General features: G+C 41.6%; 1 protein-coding gene across 1 annotated transcript in view; it reads right to left on the bottom strand.

Moving 5' to 3' along the window:
• Nucleotides 1-14900, bottom strand: part of rims1b (regulating synaptic membrane exocytosis 1b) — a 68847-nt gene that overhangs the window by 30172 nt on the left and 23775 nt on the right. Inside the window, exons 3-6 of the mRNA XM_034541365.1 lie at nucleotides 14727-14738; nucleotides 14222-14242; nucleotides 5686-5987; nucleotides 4524-5419 (exon numbers count right to left, since the gene is read on the bottom strand). Of these exons, the coding sequence (XP_034397256.1) occupies nucleotides 4524-5419; nucleotides 5686-5987; nucleotides 14222-14242; nucleotides 14727-14738 (1231 nt within the window). The remainder of the gene's footprint in view (nucleotides 1-4523; nucleotides 5420-5685; nucleotides 5988-14221; nucleotides 14243-14726; nucleotides 14739-14900) is intronic.

Here is a 14900-nt window from a genome sequence, read left to right as displayed (position 1 = left end):
GAAGTGATTCTGGTAAATGTAGGAATCTCTCTCACACACGCACACACAAAATAGTGGCTAAAGTGCACTGGGACGCAGCGCCATCCCAACAGCAGACTTCCTCTTCCTAGGCACATCATCATCTTGGTGTTCTTCTTTACACCAAGGAAGTAACACAATTACATTGAATCACTCCCTGCTTCCATTTGACTTCAAACTGAGTGAAACCTGCTGTTTCATTAAAGCCTTATTCATCTGGTGGGAAGCAATTTATTGGGCAGAATGGGAATCCACAATGTAAACACTGTTTACAATAATCCAGCTAAGAGGATTCCTGGAACATATACAAAACTGCTTCTGCATGAAAATTACATAACAACATCCTTTAATATATAATGTCTGTTTAGTGCGGAAAAAAATAAATCGAAGCTTGTAATCCGAGCTATGTGCACACATTACCTCAATAGTTGTGCTCTGCATTAATCTCATGTATACTTGTGACATATATTTGACAGAATGTTTCACAGGTTATTATATTCAAGACTGCATTATGTGGGATAATGTCATACTATCAATCCGATTTGGTTGTTTTCAAGAAAATTAAACATTAATGAATACTTACCTGTAAATATGGCTTGGATGTTTACTATGATGCTCACTGGTTGGAGTGGATCATTTAAGATGTTCATGTTAACTACTAACTCAGAGATTGTAATCCAATGGAATGTGCAAACAGTCATCTATTGCATGTGAAGTCCCATCTACCTGATTTATAGCTTAATAAAGCTCATGTTTACCTGCCACTTTATCAAAAGATATAATATGGATCATTTAGTAGCTATAACTGTACACAGCATAGTGTCATAGCAGGTTTCACTACCTTATTTGTCTGTCGACTCTTGATGATCTTTTGATTGTCTACTTGATGTCAGTTATACGTTTCCTATTATTCAATCCAGTTCTGCAGCCGTTTTAGGGCAAGCGTTCACCAGAGGAACATACCATTGAAAAACGGGAGGCTGTGTAATGTCTTTTTATGTTTTTGAATGGCTCAAACAACCCTTTCACAACACAGTAAGTCATTTGACTCATTAAGTCTTTCATATTTTTTAAAAACAGGTGTATTTGTTCCCTCCAACAAGAAATGTGTCTTTTGGGCATGCATCTATGCAAAGTGTTATCTAGTTGGTGTACTACCATGTGTACAACGAACAGAGCTGGCCATAGACACAAGAGGCTGTGTGTCATAAACTGCCATAAATACCCCAATTGAGATGCATTTTCTGAATGCGCTAAATATTTCCAAAGAACGCTCCTAAAACCAGAACAATATCTGAATATCCCACATGACTTAATTTGAAAAATGGTATATTTAGAATAAGACCTAATTCTGAATCTCCAAATGAAATAAGAAGTTTACACGACCCATATCAAATTTGGAATATTGTCATTCAGATATTAGTGTCTATGTAAAGGTAGTCAGTGTGACAATGTGAAAGGGGGTCTCTGGTAGTGATGAACCTACAGAGAATTGTCGGTTTTTACAGAGCTTTATAGTAGCTGCCCACTCTTACCGCTAATTTAAATGTCAAACCTGGATTTTGTCAGTTTTTCCAAAAATATGACTCCATTTGACAGCTAATTTGAATCTGTAACTGCTCGATGTGTAAATAAGCAACGCTTTGCTAACAAGTTTGCTTTATATATTGTTTACATGTTCTTTGTTGTTGTTGTTGTTGTTAGCTGTTTGCACTTTATTACTTTTATTATTGTTATTATTACTACAATCACTTTATGTTGGACAAGAGAGAAACGTACTTTCAGATCTTCTGTATGTTTGCACAAATGGAAGAAGTGACAATAAAGCTAACTTTGAACTTTGAACTTTGAAGTTTGCCATATCAATTTATAGCAATGTTTTCAACTATTTCAGCATTCATTTTGAAAAACTCCTTTGATTAACTACTTGGGGTGGGAACAATCGATTCTTAGATGTATCGCAAATCTCTCTTGAACAATTATGACTCGAAGCAGAAAAACCTCATCAACGGAAATTTAAAACCGGGCTGTCCGTCCCACTGGCTTAAAAGGTAACGTGTGGAAGCATTTTGTGTCTTTTTCCGGCCAACTTGGAAAAGTTGAATGCGAATCATGAAGTAGATCGAAACTTTTTTTTAATGAGGATTTGCCTCCCTCTTCAGCCATTAAGAATCAGAACCTAAAGTCATGGACTCACTGAGGACTTGTGTCGGGTGGTAGTAACACGCTATGTGTGACATCCGTTACCACAGAATATAGTGTCACCGTAAACGTATAGTTTGAGCACGTGTTCCAGAAAACATTATGTTTGTATGAGAGCTGAATGCTCATTGCCTGTAACAGGCAGATTTGTTTGAAGAGAAGTCTATATTGATTATTTGTGAATAAGGGTAGCTTGTTATGTCAAATGGCTCAGAACATGCAGAATTATGTGTTTTTACTTTGAGGAGGCTCCTACAGGCCCCATTTAATTTATGCAATGCTTGGAAATGTAACCCTCCAGTTGACAAATCTCTTTTATTTGTTACTAATATTTAATTAATAAAGGATAATGGAAGTGAATTCATCTGCTTTTTAATCAAATCAGCGGATAAACAAATGATACAAAGTAAATAATGTATATAAAAAAGGTTGATGCATCAAGATAAATCAATAATCATTTTAGAATTGCATCGTAGCCGTAGTCTGAATCTGAATCAGATTGTGAGGTGCCGAGAGATTCCCACCACAACCAACTACAATTATGCAAATGTTAGAAATTGTGAAGAGGAAAAAGATATATTGAGATTATGTAATAAGTAAGATTAAGTGCTAGTCAATTAAAACAAAACATGTGTGGGAATTGTGATGGAAATATAGCATTCATATTTGGTTACAGTCTAACACGTATGCCTATCTTTTAATTATGAGACCAATACACATAAATTATGAGGCACTTTAATTGCAGGCATCACATCTCATAAACACCCATACCTTCTCTTGACAACAAAGTCTCAGTTGCTGTCAGACTGTCATATCTAGACTAACTAAGGTGATCAACTGGCATCAAGCATTTAAAATGCCATTTCTTATGAAAAACAGAAATATAATTGCCGCAGCGTTACCATCTCACTTAACCTATTGCGTTTGTAAAGTGTCTTTGAGTATTATCAAAAGCGCTATATAAATCAAATGTATTATTATTATTATCTATATAGGGAAACTGCTGCACATTATCCGGCAAAACTTACTTCATTCCACAGAAAAAGGATGAATGCTGTTTTGAGGCCCAGCTAGCTAAAGAGTGTTTAAAACAGCTAATAATCCCAATCCACACCATCTACCCATTACCAGTCTGAGTTAGAGTAATCTGGATTAAAACATATGGAACACGCCCCTTCTGTGACCAGTGAGAGAGATAAACTGATGGAGCACCACTAACTCTACCTACTGCCTCTTGAATTTAGATGCTCTCCTGTGGCGTATAGCACAGCCTAGCATCGCTTCTCCGACAGTGGTGAGCTGCAAAATACATAGGTATCGAGAAGCCGGCGGTGACCAGCCAGCATGGAACCAAAGCGAGGCTTGATTGGAGTTGGTGGTCCACGGGTTGCTGGTGCAGCTGGCTGTTTGCGAAGGCATTACATAGCATGCGAGCCACTGACCTAATTCCACAAATCTGCTGGCCTAAATCACAGGGACTCTTCAAATAAATGAGAGCTGTCATGGGAGCGGCAGGGTTTAGCCACAGTACAGAGGTGTAGATGACACACAGGGATAGTAATTCACTGAATGCTGGGTTGGTCCTTCATCCTATCACTTATCGTATAGTTTTACAGTCCCAAATTGGAATGTGCTGGTATTAGAATAATCTTCTGAGCCAAAATATCTCCGCTTTTTTTTTACTACCAAGGCTATTTTAGATGCTAACGCTAGGAAAGAATAGCCATGAAGGTTGGGAAGAGGAAAGAAGCTTTACAATGACACTTATTTTACTCAGCTGTTTTAGGATCATTTAATCTTTGCAGCCATCTATCACACGAAAAAACTATTGATTTGGTTGAAAAAGATATGTTAATTTGTCCAATTATTTAATCAGGATCTTTCTATCCTTCAGAGCATTAGCTGCAGGTCAATTACCAGCTTCAATTAGCCATAAAACCTGTGACTCTAATGCTGCTCATGCTGCACTGGGCATACAGTAGATAATGCAGGCAAGGCCTGAAAGTGCTCTTGACAATATGAGATAAGAATACAACATTTGCAGAGAGCAAAGGTGCATTATGATTCAGGGAGACAGAATGAGGATCATGTGTGCAGATTAAGGATGAGCATGTGATCTAGGTCTGCAGGTGAGCGCTGCAGCAGTTCATTAACAAGTTTTGGTGGTTAGAAAATGAAAGCTGTGACTTACTATGAGGAACAGTGTCTAATGTAAGGACATGGATATCAGCAAACAGTGCAAGGTATGCAAGTGTAGATTTAGCTTCATAAGCTAGTAGAGTGAGCACATCTGTCTGACTGACCTTTCTCGCTGACGCTTTCCATGTCCACGTCCTCACAGCTGGTGTACTCGGGCGTGGAGCCGCCTTCCTCCTCTGAGCTGCTGATGGACATCTGCCTCTTGTTGACTCCGCGCTTGCTCTTGTATGACCGTGGAGGGGGCGGCCGCAAAGACTCCGACTGGTCCGAGCTCTGAGAGTCCTTCCTCAGCAGGCTATCCCCACCATTGTCCCTTGGTGTCCGTGTTGTACCAGGCTCCAGGCGGCCTTTGTTCGGTCCCCAATCTGGAGGCACCGGTCCCCCAGGTTGGGGTCCTGATCTCAATCCACCTCCTGCAGGTTGAGCTCCCCCTCCAACCCCCACGGTCCTATCCACAGAGAAGGCTCGGTGGTTCTCCAAGAGGGCCTTGTGGTCTCCCTCCCCACCTCCACCCCTCCTGGAGAGACGGTTTTCAGGCACCTCCCCTCCTCCACCACCTCCTCCTTCACCAGGCCCCAGTCCGACCTCGTTGATTGCCAGATCACTGTGTCGTCGTTCGTGGCGGACCTTGGACACCTTAGCATGCATGCGCATCTCCTGCTCCTCCTTCTGTGGTTTTACCGGGTATCGTGCCAGGTTGGGATCACTCCGGTAACGGTTTTGGAACTCCTCCTCGCGGCGCTGCCGCTCCCTCTGCTCCTCATCCTCCGGGCGCCTCCGGTGTGCTTCTGAACGACCCAAGTTCCCCTCCCCATCCTCGTAGTCCTGAGAATGGATCTTTTCCAGCCTCCTTCCATCTCCCAAACGTCTCTCTCTGTCCCCAGGAACCACTCGCTCATCCAGAGATGACTGAGATGGCAACTTTCCAGCAGGTCTTCGGCCACTACCGCGCCCCATGCCTCCCTTACCATTTTGTTCATGGAGGGAAACTGGCCTTTTCCTGTGTGAGAAGAGGATTCTCCACTGGTTAAGCTAGAACAAACACAGATCTATTCTAATTTTTACCCCAGGGATTTACAAAATAACAAGAGTTTTTGTCAGCAAGTAGTCCAAGCTTTCTGGGTTTCCCCATTCTTTAATTCCCAATATGTTAATGAAAAAATTAGTTATCCTTTAAATAAAACATGCTCTTGTGGCAGCTACTGCAGCATATAGATGAAAAATATCCCAGAAGTTGGGTTCAATGTGTGTAAATAAACGCCTTACTTATCCCGAGGTGGTTCACTTTGGGAGCGAGAGCCGGGCATGGTGTCAGCACCCTTGGCAGCAGTGACACCAGCGGCCGGCTGTGTCCCGTCGGGAGTCCCCGCGTTGGTGTTGGTGCTGGAGGGCGGGGCTTGGGACCTGGAGCGGATTAGCTTCCTGTCCCGTTGGGCCTCAACTCCAGTGGCTGGGTTGTTCAAGGAGGTGCCCAGGCTTCCGGGCTGCACACCTGACCCCGAAAACCATTCTCCTGATTTGGTGAGAATCTCCTGCTGTTTACGGCACAGGTTGCATACCCACATAACCTACACGGGTTGAAAGGACAAAAGTGTTTGCAAGCTGGATTCAGTAGCATTAAATAATAATATTTTGAAAATGTAATATCTAACAAAAAAGGGGTTAGGCATGCCTGTGATACAGAAATCTGAACAAATTACACAAATAAATGTATTTTATTTAACTTTCCCAAACACCTTTTAGAGCGCCTTTCAGCTCACATAAATGTCGGTAAGCCACCTGTTAAAAAGATATTCCCCTACATGCTTTTCCCTTCCTCCTACCTTACAGCTAATCAAATATTAGAGAGCACTCAGACATGACAGGCTGTGCTGTCTCAACATATCCATTATTTGTGAACACCGCTCGGTGGAGACTGCGGAAAGCTCTGTACTGCTATTTAGAACAATTGCACCTGCCGTGTGGTTCTATTGTTCTGAATCGTATTTCATTGTAACTCATTAATAAAATGTCTTTTTTTTTTTTATTTAACTGTTATGCATGTTAGTGAAAAAATGTAATCCTCCCCTTTTAGAGGGCTACAAAAAACTATGTAATACTGTAGTGGAAGATGAGGAAGGGAAAATGAACTCTAAATGTATTGTACACTATACTGCATATTGTTTGTTTTCATCCAAAAGGAAAAAGACCAAAGCTATTCTAGTCAGTGCATCATCTTTGCACATGTAGGCAATGCTAATCTGTTATTTAGACTCTATAAATCGCTACATCACAAAGTAAGATTGATGACAAGCAGCCATGTACAGTAGCATATAATAACATTTGATTCTTCATCCTCTAAATTAAACCTTATAGACAACATAAAATACTCACATGTAGCCATAGCTACTAAATATCACATCGACGGCACAAAAACAGGATTTATCTCCCTCCGTATTTATAATCCCAATGATTTTTTTTCAGAGAACAAATCCAACGTGAAGAGGAAACATAGTCCTCCCTTGTATTCCACTGCAGGACCTTGGCACACAAAAAAAACAACCTCTGGGACCTCCAGAAAACCCCAAATGTGACTCCTTCACGGCCACTGGGTTAAGACGGTTAGCCGCCAGTTTAGCAGTTAGCCTTCAGCGCACCAAAGCACATTCATCATGGCCCGATTGAATCCTAGTTGGCGCATGTCCAGATTAATCTAAAGTAAATCAGCTGCCCGCACGGCCCACAGCTGTCGGGCAGCCGCCCAGCCACACACTACAGTCTCTTTCTCTCTGTCTTTCTCCACCTCTTTACCTCAGATGAGGGGCCACAGATTAGCAGTGACCAGTAATCCTTTTCAGCCCCTCACCATTATTTATCATCAGATGACAATACCAGCTCACAATTCATAACTTCTAACCCCTTCCTCCTTCAACCCTCAGAACACAGGTTAGAGATAAAGCCCAGATGACCCAACCCCAGATGATCCCCCCAGTGCATGATGGGATATATAAATAAAATAGGCTCCAATAAAATAGACAAATAAAAATAAAAAAGTCAGATGCATACATGAAATTTGACCTCTGCATTTAAACCATCCTACGCCTTGAGGAGCAGTGGTCTGCTGTAAATCACCCTGGGAGCAACTTGGGGTTCAGTGTCTCGTTCAAGGAAACTTCAAGATGCAGACAGTAGGGACCTTGTGGTTGAGGGACGACCCACTCTACCTGAGCTACAGCCATACATGCCAATCACAACCCTCAGACTTCAGACAATGGAAACAAATCTAAATTATAAACTGCTGAAGCCATTTCTAACTCCTAAAGGCTAAATGAGATGGATTTTACAAAAAGAAAAACAATGTATCAACTCATACAGAAATAATCCCTCACAAGCATCACTTATGACCAATATGAAGTGTCGGTATATACATGTATATACAGTGTCTGTATATACAGTATATACATGTATATACTGAGCCTCGGCCCTCTGCCTGTATTTTTATTCTGTGTTTGGGACATTTCTTGGCATCAACCTTGATTAAAAACAGCGACCAGGTGCCAGATCTTAAGCATGCATTCAAAAAGAAGCTATGAAGATGGGAGACACCAGAACTGGACAACACTGACATTTTGTTTTTAAGAAACATAGATTTTACAAAATAGGATATCATTTGTCCTTTGCATTCATTACATCTTACCCTGAACTCAGCCGGGTCCATCACCCTTTTAACATTTCCTTTAATGTTGATGGTTTTTATTGTGGTTGTTTTACTTTGAATGTTTGTAATTGTATGTGCTTGGTGTGTGTATGGTTGTAATTGTTCGGTGTATTAGGACTCTGCTGCATGGTGATTCTGCACTTTAAATCAAATTGATTGACTGATTTATGGATTTTTGTATTAGTATCGAAATTTAAATATTATATTTCATTATCATATTGTAAACTAGTATCGGTTCAATCAGCACCCGAATATGAGTATATGTGAGTATCAATAGGTTGGACAGATTCAAAATGAGATAGTTCCTGGTATAAACATTTTGCGCATGCACTTTGGACTATTTTTATGCAACTTTCTTAAACATTTTTGCTGCATTATCAGGTGCCAGAATTGAACAGCACTGGAACTTCTTTTGTGAAATTCAAAACGGCTTTTTAGAAAAAGCAAATGTATTTTTCTCAAAGTAAGAGTGTTGGTATCTATAGGTTGCTTTGCTAGTCTCTGCCAGTGAGGAGGAGTGAACGCTCTAATCCACAAGCTTAATCCTTGAATGAGAGTGTCCTATAGAAGCAAGGCACATCCTGGGATGACTATTAATGGCCCGCTGTGTTCTCAAACCAAAAAGAGACATTAAAAACAGATCTCATTTTCTAATGGCTCGCCTCCATACATTAGTTATGTTCTTTAAAGCCTACACTGTATGGGGGAGGGTATTATATAAAGGAGTCACAGAACACATGGGCACACACACACACACACACACACACACACACACACAGGATATAATACATATAATCCTTCACTGGAGTGATTGTGCTCTGTGTTCCTGGATAGCCTGACATATATTGTAGGGGGAATTAATTGTGTGTGTGTGTGTGTGTGTGTGTGTGTGTGTGTGTGTGTGTGTGTGTGTGTGTGTGTGTGTGTGTGTGTGTGTGTGTTTAGGTCCTTAAGACGCAAAAGCCCATAGTGTGTGTGACAGATGCATTTGCAGTAGTGCTAGCTGCCGGACCAGGCGGAGCGGGATGCCAGACCCTCAGCTAAGCCGACCAATCGGCTCCCTCCGTCCAGAGGCAGCCCACTATAGTGTCACCTCGAGTTCATCTCTTGACTGTGGAGTGCAAAGTGCTGTGAGAATGTCTCTGTGTCTGTGCGGATATGTATACAGTAGTTATATTATATGTAGGACATTTCTAAAACCTTCTTGCGAAGAGTGTGGCGTGGGCGACTGCCTGTAGGCGAGATGTGTGTATGTGTGTGTGTGTGTGTGTGTGTGTGTGTGTGTGTGTGTGTGTGTGTGTGTGTGTGTGTGTGTGTGTGTGTGAGGAGAATAAGCAGTGCCATCTCGCTCATGTAATAATGTCAACCTCCTTCTGCCTAAAAAATGTGCTTCTCCATGGTAACCAAATCAATGAGAGCCAGTGAGAGAAAGGGGGACAACGCAGTTTGTGTGTGTGTGTGTGTGTGCGTGTGTGCCTGTAAAACTGAGAAAGAGAGAAACAGAGTGTGCATGTTGCTGAAGGACAATAACAGCAGACAAATCAAACAAAAAAACCTGCACAAATATCATTTAGACTGCCTCAAGTTACCATTTCATTTTCTATCTGATATGAACCTGAGCCTGGATTTCCTCTCCCTCCCTTCCCTTCTTGCCATTTATTTCCTTTCCTTTCCTTTTTTTCCTTCACATTTTTCTTCTTCTTCTTTAATTCATATACTCTCCTTTATTCCTTTTGGTTCATTATCTTTTCTTTCCTTATCTGTGCTTCTCTTTCCCTCTTTTACCTTCCTTTTCGTCTTTTAATTCCTTCCCTTCACCTTCAGTTTCCTTCACTCTACTCTTACTTTCTTATTTCCTTTCATCTCTCCTTACCCTGTAACTCAGCTGACACACCTGGCTGACTTGACAAATAAAGACACCACACACATGTCACTCATACTTCTATCCCATACTCCCTTCCCATCATCTCCCTCCCCCAGCACTGCTCCATCCATCTGCTTACAAACTAGTGATGGTGTGCATCTGCAGCAGCAGCATTCAACAGCAGCTCACCATGAGATCAGCATTCATTTAGGCCCGAATTGTGTGAACATCAGCTTTTCCTTAAATGGGCAGAATAAATGGGATCCTTGGGGGTGGCGAGGAAGTGGGGAGGGTGTGTTTGGCTTTCAGTGAGCGTGTGTAGTGACCCTGCCCTCAACACGCAAACACACACACAAACACTTATACACACCACGACAGAATGACATATGAGGCAGCGCTGGGTGTAAACTGCCATCGTTCAGGGAATGGTAAATCCTGAATGGTGGGAAGAAAGACGACCGCAAAAGACCTAATGCTCCATTTCCTCTAATAAGGCAGTAGATCAACTCTGCAAGCAGCCCAAATGCATTCAGTGGTGAGGAAGCCTGAAAGGAAAGCAGAGCTCTCTCGCTTCTCGTATGACTCTACATTAACAACAAATCATCCAAATTAAAGAACAAATACTGTATGATGTATGTAACTGCCCTCTAAAGCGACACATATAAGCGTTTCCTGATCTGATGCCTCCATCAGCATGATGACATCATTTGTTTGTGCCTTTCAAAATTGTTGCACCTCGCTGTTGAAAAATAAATCTTTTATGATGTGATTAGGTGTGCTAAGGTTTAGGCACAAAGGCGGCATGGTTAGGGTTAGGGAAGGATTTGGTTTAGCTCAAAATAAGTCCTTTGTTAAAGTGGCCATTGCTCTTACTTATCACGATGAAGTAAATGTTTATTGTACATTGCTTTTACTTTACAATTCTGTCTGCCACCTGACGAACCTCCCGGGAAAATGAAGGCTCCATTTACGGAACAAAAGGAAGTGCGTCAACCATAACGCAATCAAAACAGAAGGAAGACTGCGCTTTTGTTTCCCCCAGTAGCTATCAGTTGCTATCTGCGGTTGCCAAAGAGTACCAATCTACGTCCTTTGCTTTTACTATCCCAGCAGTGGTATTGTTGGATGGTTATTGGTAGTTGTTGGGCTCTGAGGAAAACAGAAATTGATCTGGTTGTCTTGGCGACAGAGACACCAACAATAATACCACTTCTACATCTACATCTACTGATTGATCCGGAGCGCATGCTCTGATCATTTAATATTACACACGTAAAGCAACAAATGTGTAGTTTTGATACCGAGTGGGTTCGTGTGAGGTGCACTTATAACATATTAATAAACGGAGTCGGGAGATCAGACATGTTGTTCAGCCCACGGCTTACCTCTTTCTCTATTTGTTCCCCCCAGGTCCAGTTACTTTTCCTCTCTACGGCATCCCTGAAGGGACATATCATCTCCAATACCAAAACACATAAAACTGTTACAGTGAGTTATTCACCATTTGGTGATACCAGGCTGCAACAAAAGCTTGCATAATACTTTCTATAAATGATGTTGTTGTCTGACTGCATGTTTCTTGCCTCATCAGACTTCTATTTAGTGATGTCCCCGCTTTCCCAAATCTCAGCAATTAATTTGTTGAATACAATGTTCATTTTACTGAAAAGGATCACGACCAAAATGTGGGCTTTCACTTTTCACTTATGACTTTTCAGTGAAGGAGACAATAATAGCAACTGTAACAGCATTACGAAGCACTTCACAAACATCAAACAGTTGAGCATGTTGCTATTGGCTTTTGCCAGATCCAGTAAGGGAGGTCCTATTATTAGATGTACAGGCAGTAGCTGTGAGAGATATAGTCAGCTTCAAAAACAGGCTTCGCCGAAATGTTAGGCTCGTAAGCACATTTGTTTGTAGCCCAGTTGCATGGTGGTGGAAGAAAGACAGACATATGGTCAAACAGTGATATGATAAATGAAGATGTTTTAGAATGGACAGATGAAAGGAACAAATAGTTTACGGAGGCTCCTACGGATACAGTGATGTATAATACGTTGTGAGTCATCTAGTACTGAGAAACATGATTGAGATTATGCACTGCATCCTCCCTTCTGGTAAAAAAAAAAATAACTGCTGTGTCAGCTTAATGCAGTGAGCAAGACATACTCTGTGTGGCTGTATCAATGCCAATCTGAGTCTCTGTGTTGTGTGTTATTGGTAAACTGTAGGCATTGAACTAATTCAAATCACAGAGTGTACCCAATACATTCAAATGAACATAAAGACTATAAAAGGGGTTCTGGTGTAATTTGTGGTTCGAAGTGAAACGGAATTCAAATACAACATATTTCTAGAATTTATGGCTCATTCTGAAAATATTAAGTCGAGGCTGTGTATGGACCCAGCGCCTGCCTGCTATCCACTGGGAGGCACTGCTCCTCTATAAAAGAGACAGATTGTCAGCGGTTTGGTCAGTTTCTGGAAGCCATCTGGAGCCGACATTGAACACACATAAACAAACACTCAGCCATTATCAAGCTATAGCACCAGCAGTAGTAGGGCGGCTTGACAGAGAGGGCTATGAAATACAAATCAACTTCTTCACTTCAGAGCTAACTTAGCTTTCTATCACATACTGAAACTGATTAACGTGAAGCTACTGGCCTTTCTTTAATGATTTGCTTTATTTTCAAAGAAGCTCAATTGGTAACCTTTCGTTCACAGAACTGTAATATCATTTTATCGATTGCGAAACCTGAACCTACGAATCGGCAAATACTGTAAGTGTCGATCCAATATGATACCAGTGTGTTAAATACAATTTCCTCTTTATTATCTATTTCATTTAGCTGTGATGCATCTCATTTAAACAAATGTATGCAAGTTTCTTGCCAAAAACTACATTTTACATTTGAAAATATATAATTATCCTTCCAAGTACTCATTTTGACTGAAACGACCCAGAGGGCATCAACATGTAACTCAAGGCTACATCCGTGCAATAGATGTTAGCTTTGTTATTTAGCCAAGCAGGGTGGAACTGCCCAGCTGCTGCGAACAACCAACATTAATTAGCTCTCCTCCTGCAGATTTCAACAATGTGCTGTTCACAATGCAGCATTATGAGGAAAAATATAAGGTAAAAGAGTGTAAAACCACAGGTGTGTAGTTCTAGTTTGCATATGTGCGGTACCATTCGGACAGGGTGTACGGATTGGGTAGTGAGTGACATGTGTTGTCGTCCCTGTTTAACATAAGTGAGGTGATAAATTATATGACAAGGTGATATCAAATGTCCTGCTTGTGCAAATATACGAAATATACTACTGTGTATCATGTTCTGAAAGCAAACAATGATATCAAGGCCAGGTTCTGCATCCGTAAAAGTTGCCTCATCGTTTTTTCCACACAAAAAACACAACTGCTTACAGGTCTACACCATAAGCAGCACATCAAAGCCTGTGACATGAGTCAACTTTCCTGTTTTATATTCAGATTTATTTGCTGCTTTATATGGAATCATTAGCACAGTCAAACAATGAATCCTCTCTCTGACAATTCAAGGGCTCAGCAACATCCCGAAAAAAACATTCAATGCCATTCTCTTCACCACTCCTAGCTTAGACAAGTCTCAGCAGTAACAACACTTTGGTGACATCTCGCATCGACCGAGCATTAAGGGGAAGTGGACTAAGTGGGACGTATACCTAGGCCCCTCCCGTCTCCCCATGGCAAGGCTGGTCTGATCTCAAACACACAGGCAGGTAAAAGCATGCACAGGCATGAGTGTGCATTCATTATGCATTCAGATAAATGGTCTGTAGGTAGAGTGCTTTTTTTATATGCATGCCATCTGAAATGCCAATCTCCCAACCCCATTTTTGTCAAGGATTTACACCAGAATCCATTAGCCCCCGTTCAGCACAGCCATGCCTACAGCCATAGGAAGAGGGGTCAGGATGGGTCAGAAGGTTCAGACGCCCTTTATCATGTCTCATGCTCACTCTGTCCGCCAGTTGATTTTCAGGGTCTGCATTCATTCTCAGAATTAGAGTACTGATGCAGGATCACCGGCCAGCTGCCCTGAGATGTCTTAACTACAATGATCTGTGAGGAGAAAACTGATAGTGGGTCTCAATTCCTCTTCTGATACTGTGAATGAGCACAGACCCAAGTGTGAGGGGGGACAACAGTAGTGACCCATGCAGCAAAATCCATCACCCAGCAAGCCTTACCCTGTCCTTCACTATGAGACACTTTGCAAGGGGAGGAGACAGACAACGGACACAGAGTTAGTCAGGATTTACACTGGGGAGAAAATTCTCTGAGGACACAATAGCTCCACCCCGAACAGTACAGTAATGCTCTGAGAAATCAAAGTTAACAAAAAACATGACCTATCAGGGACTCCCTCTGTTCAGTTAAGTCAGTAATCCATAAGTGGATTTGTACACACACTGGCTCCGTTCCAATCCGATAGCTTGCTCTCTTGCATCTGATATTGTTAGTGTTCAACCCATTTTTTCTTTCAGCTGGGAAGTTATAGGTCTGGCCAGTAAGGAAGAAAACTAGTCTTAAAAATATTCTGCATCACCTTCCCAGGGTAGAAGTCAACATGCTGTAAACAGACAAGCGAGATATCCGCACCAGATTTGAACACAGCCAGCATATTAACTTTTAGGTGGCACAACCATCACAGTCACAGCACAGAGAGAACACACACAAAAAAAAGATGCTAACCACTTTGTCCTCCTTTGTGGCATGCAGTCCAGGTAGCAGTGAGTATCGAGAAAAGTGACGGTTAGATTAGAGCAGGAGAGGAAAGAACAGAGAGAAATGAAAGATATAAGAAACAGAGATGCAAAAAGGGCACATTTGTGAAATGTGACAGATTGTAGGAAAAGAGGGGAAAGA

The sequence above is a fragment of the Cyclopterus lumpus genome, chromosome 1 (genome assembly GCF_009769545.1).
Source record: "Cyclopterus lumpus isolate fCycLum1 chromosome 1, fCycLum1.pri, whole genome shotgun sequence".
In the NCBI taxonomy this organism is placed as follows: domain Eukaryota; kingdom Metazoa; phylum Chordata; class Actinopteri; order Perciformes; family Cyclopteridae; genus Cyclopterus; species Cyclopterus lumpus.
This window is presented reverse-complemented; position numbering and strand designations above follow the sequence as displayed.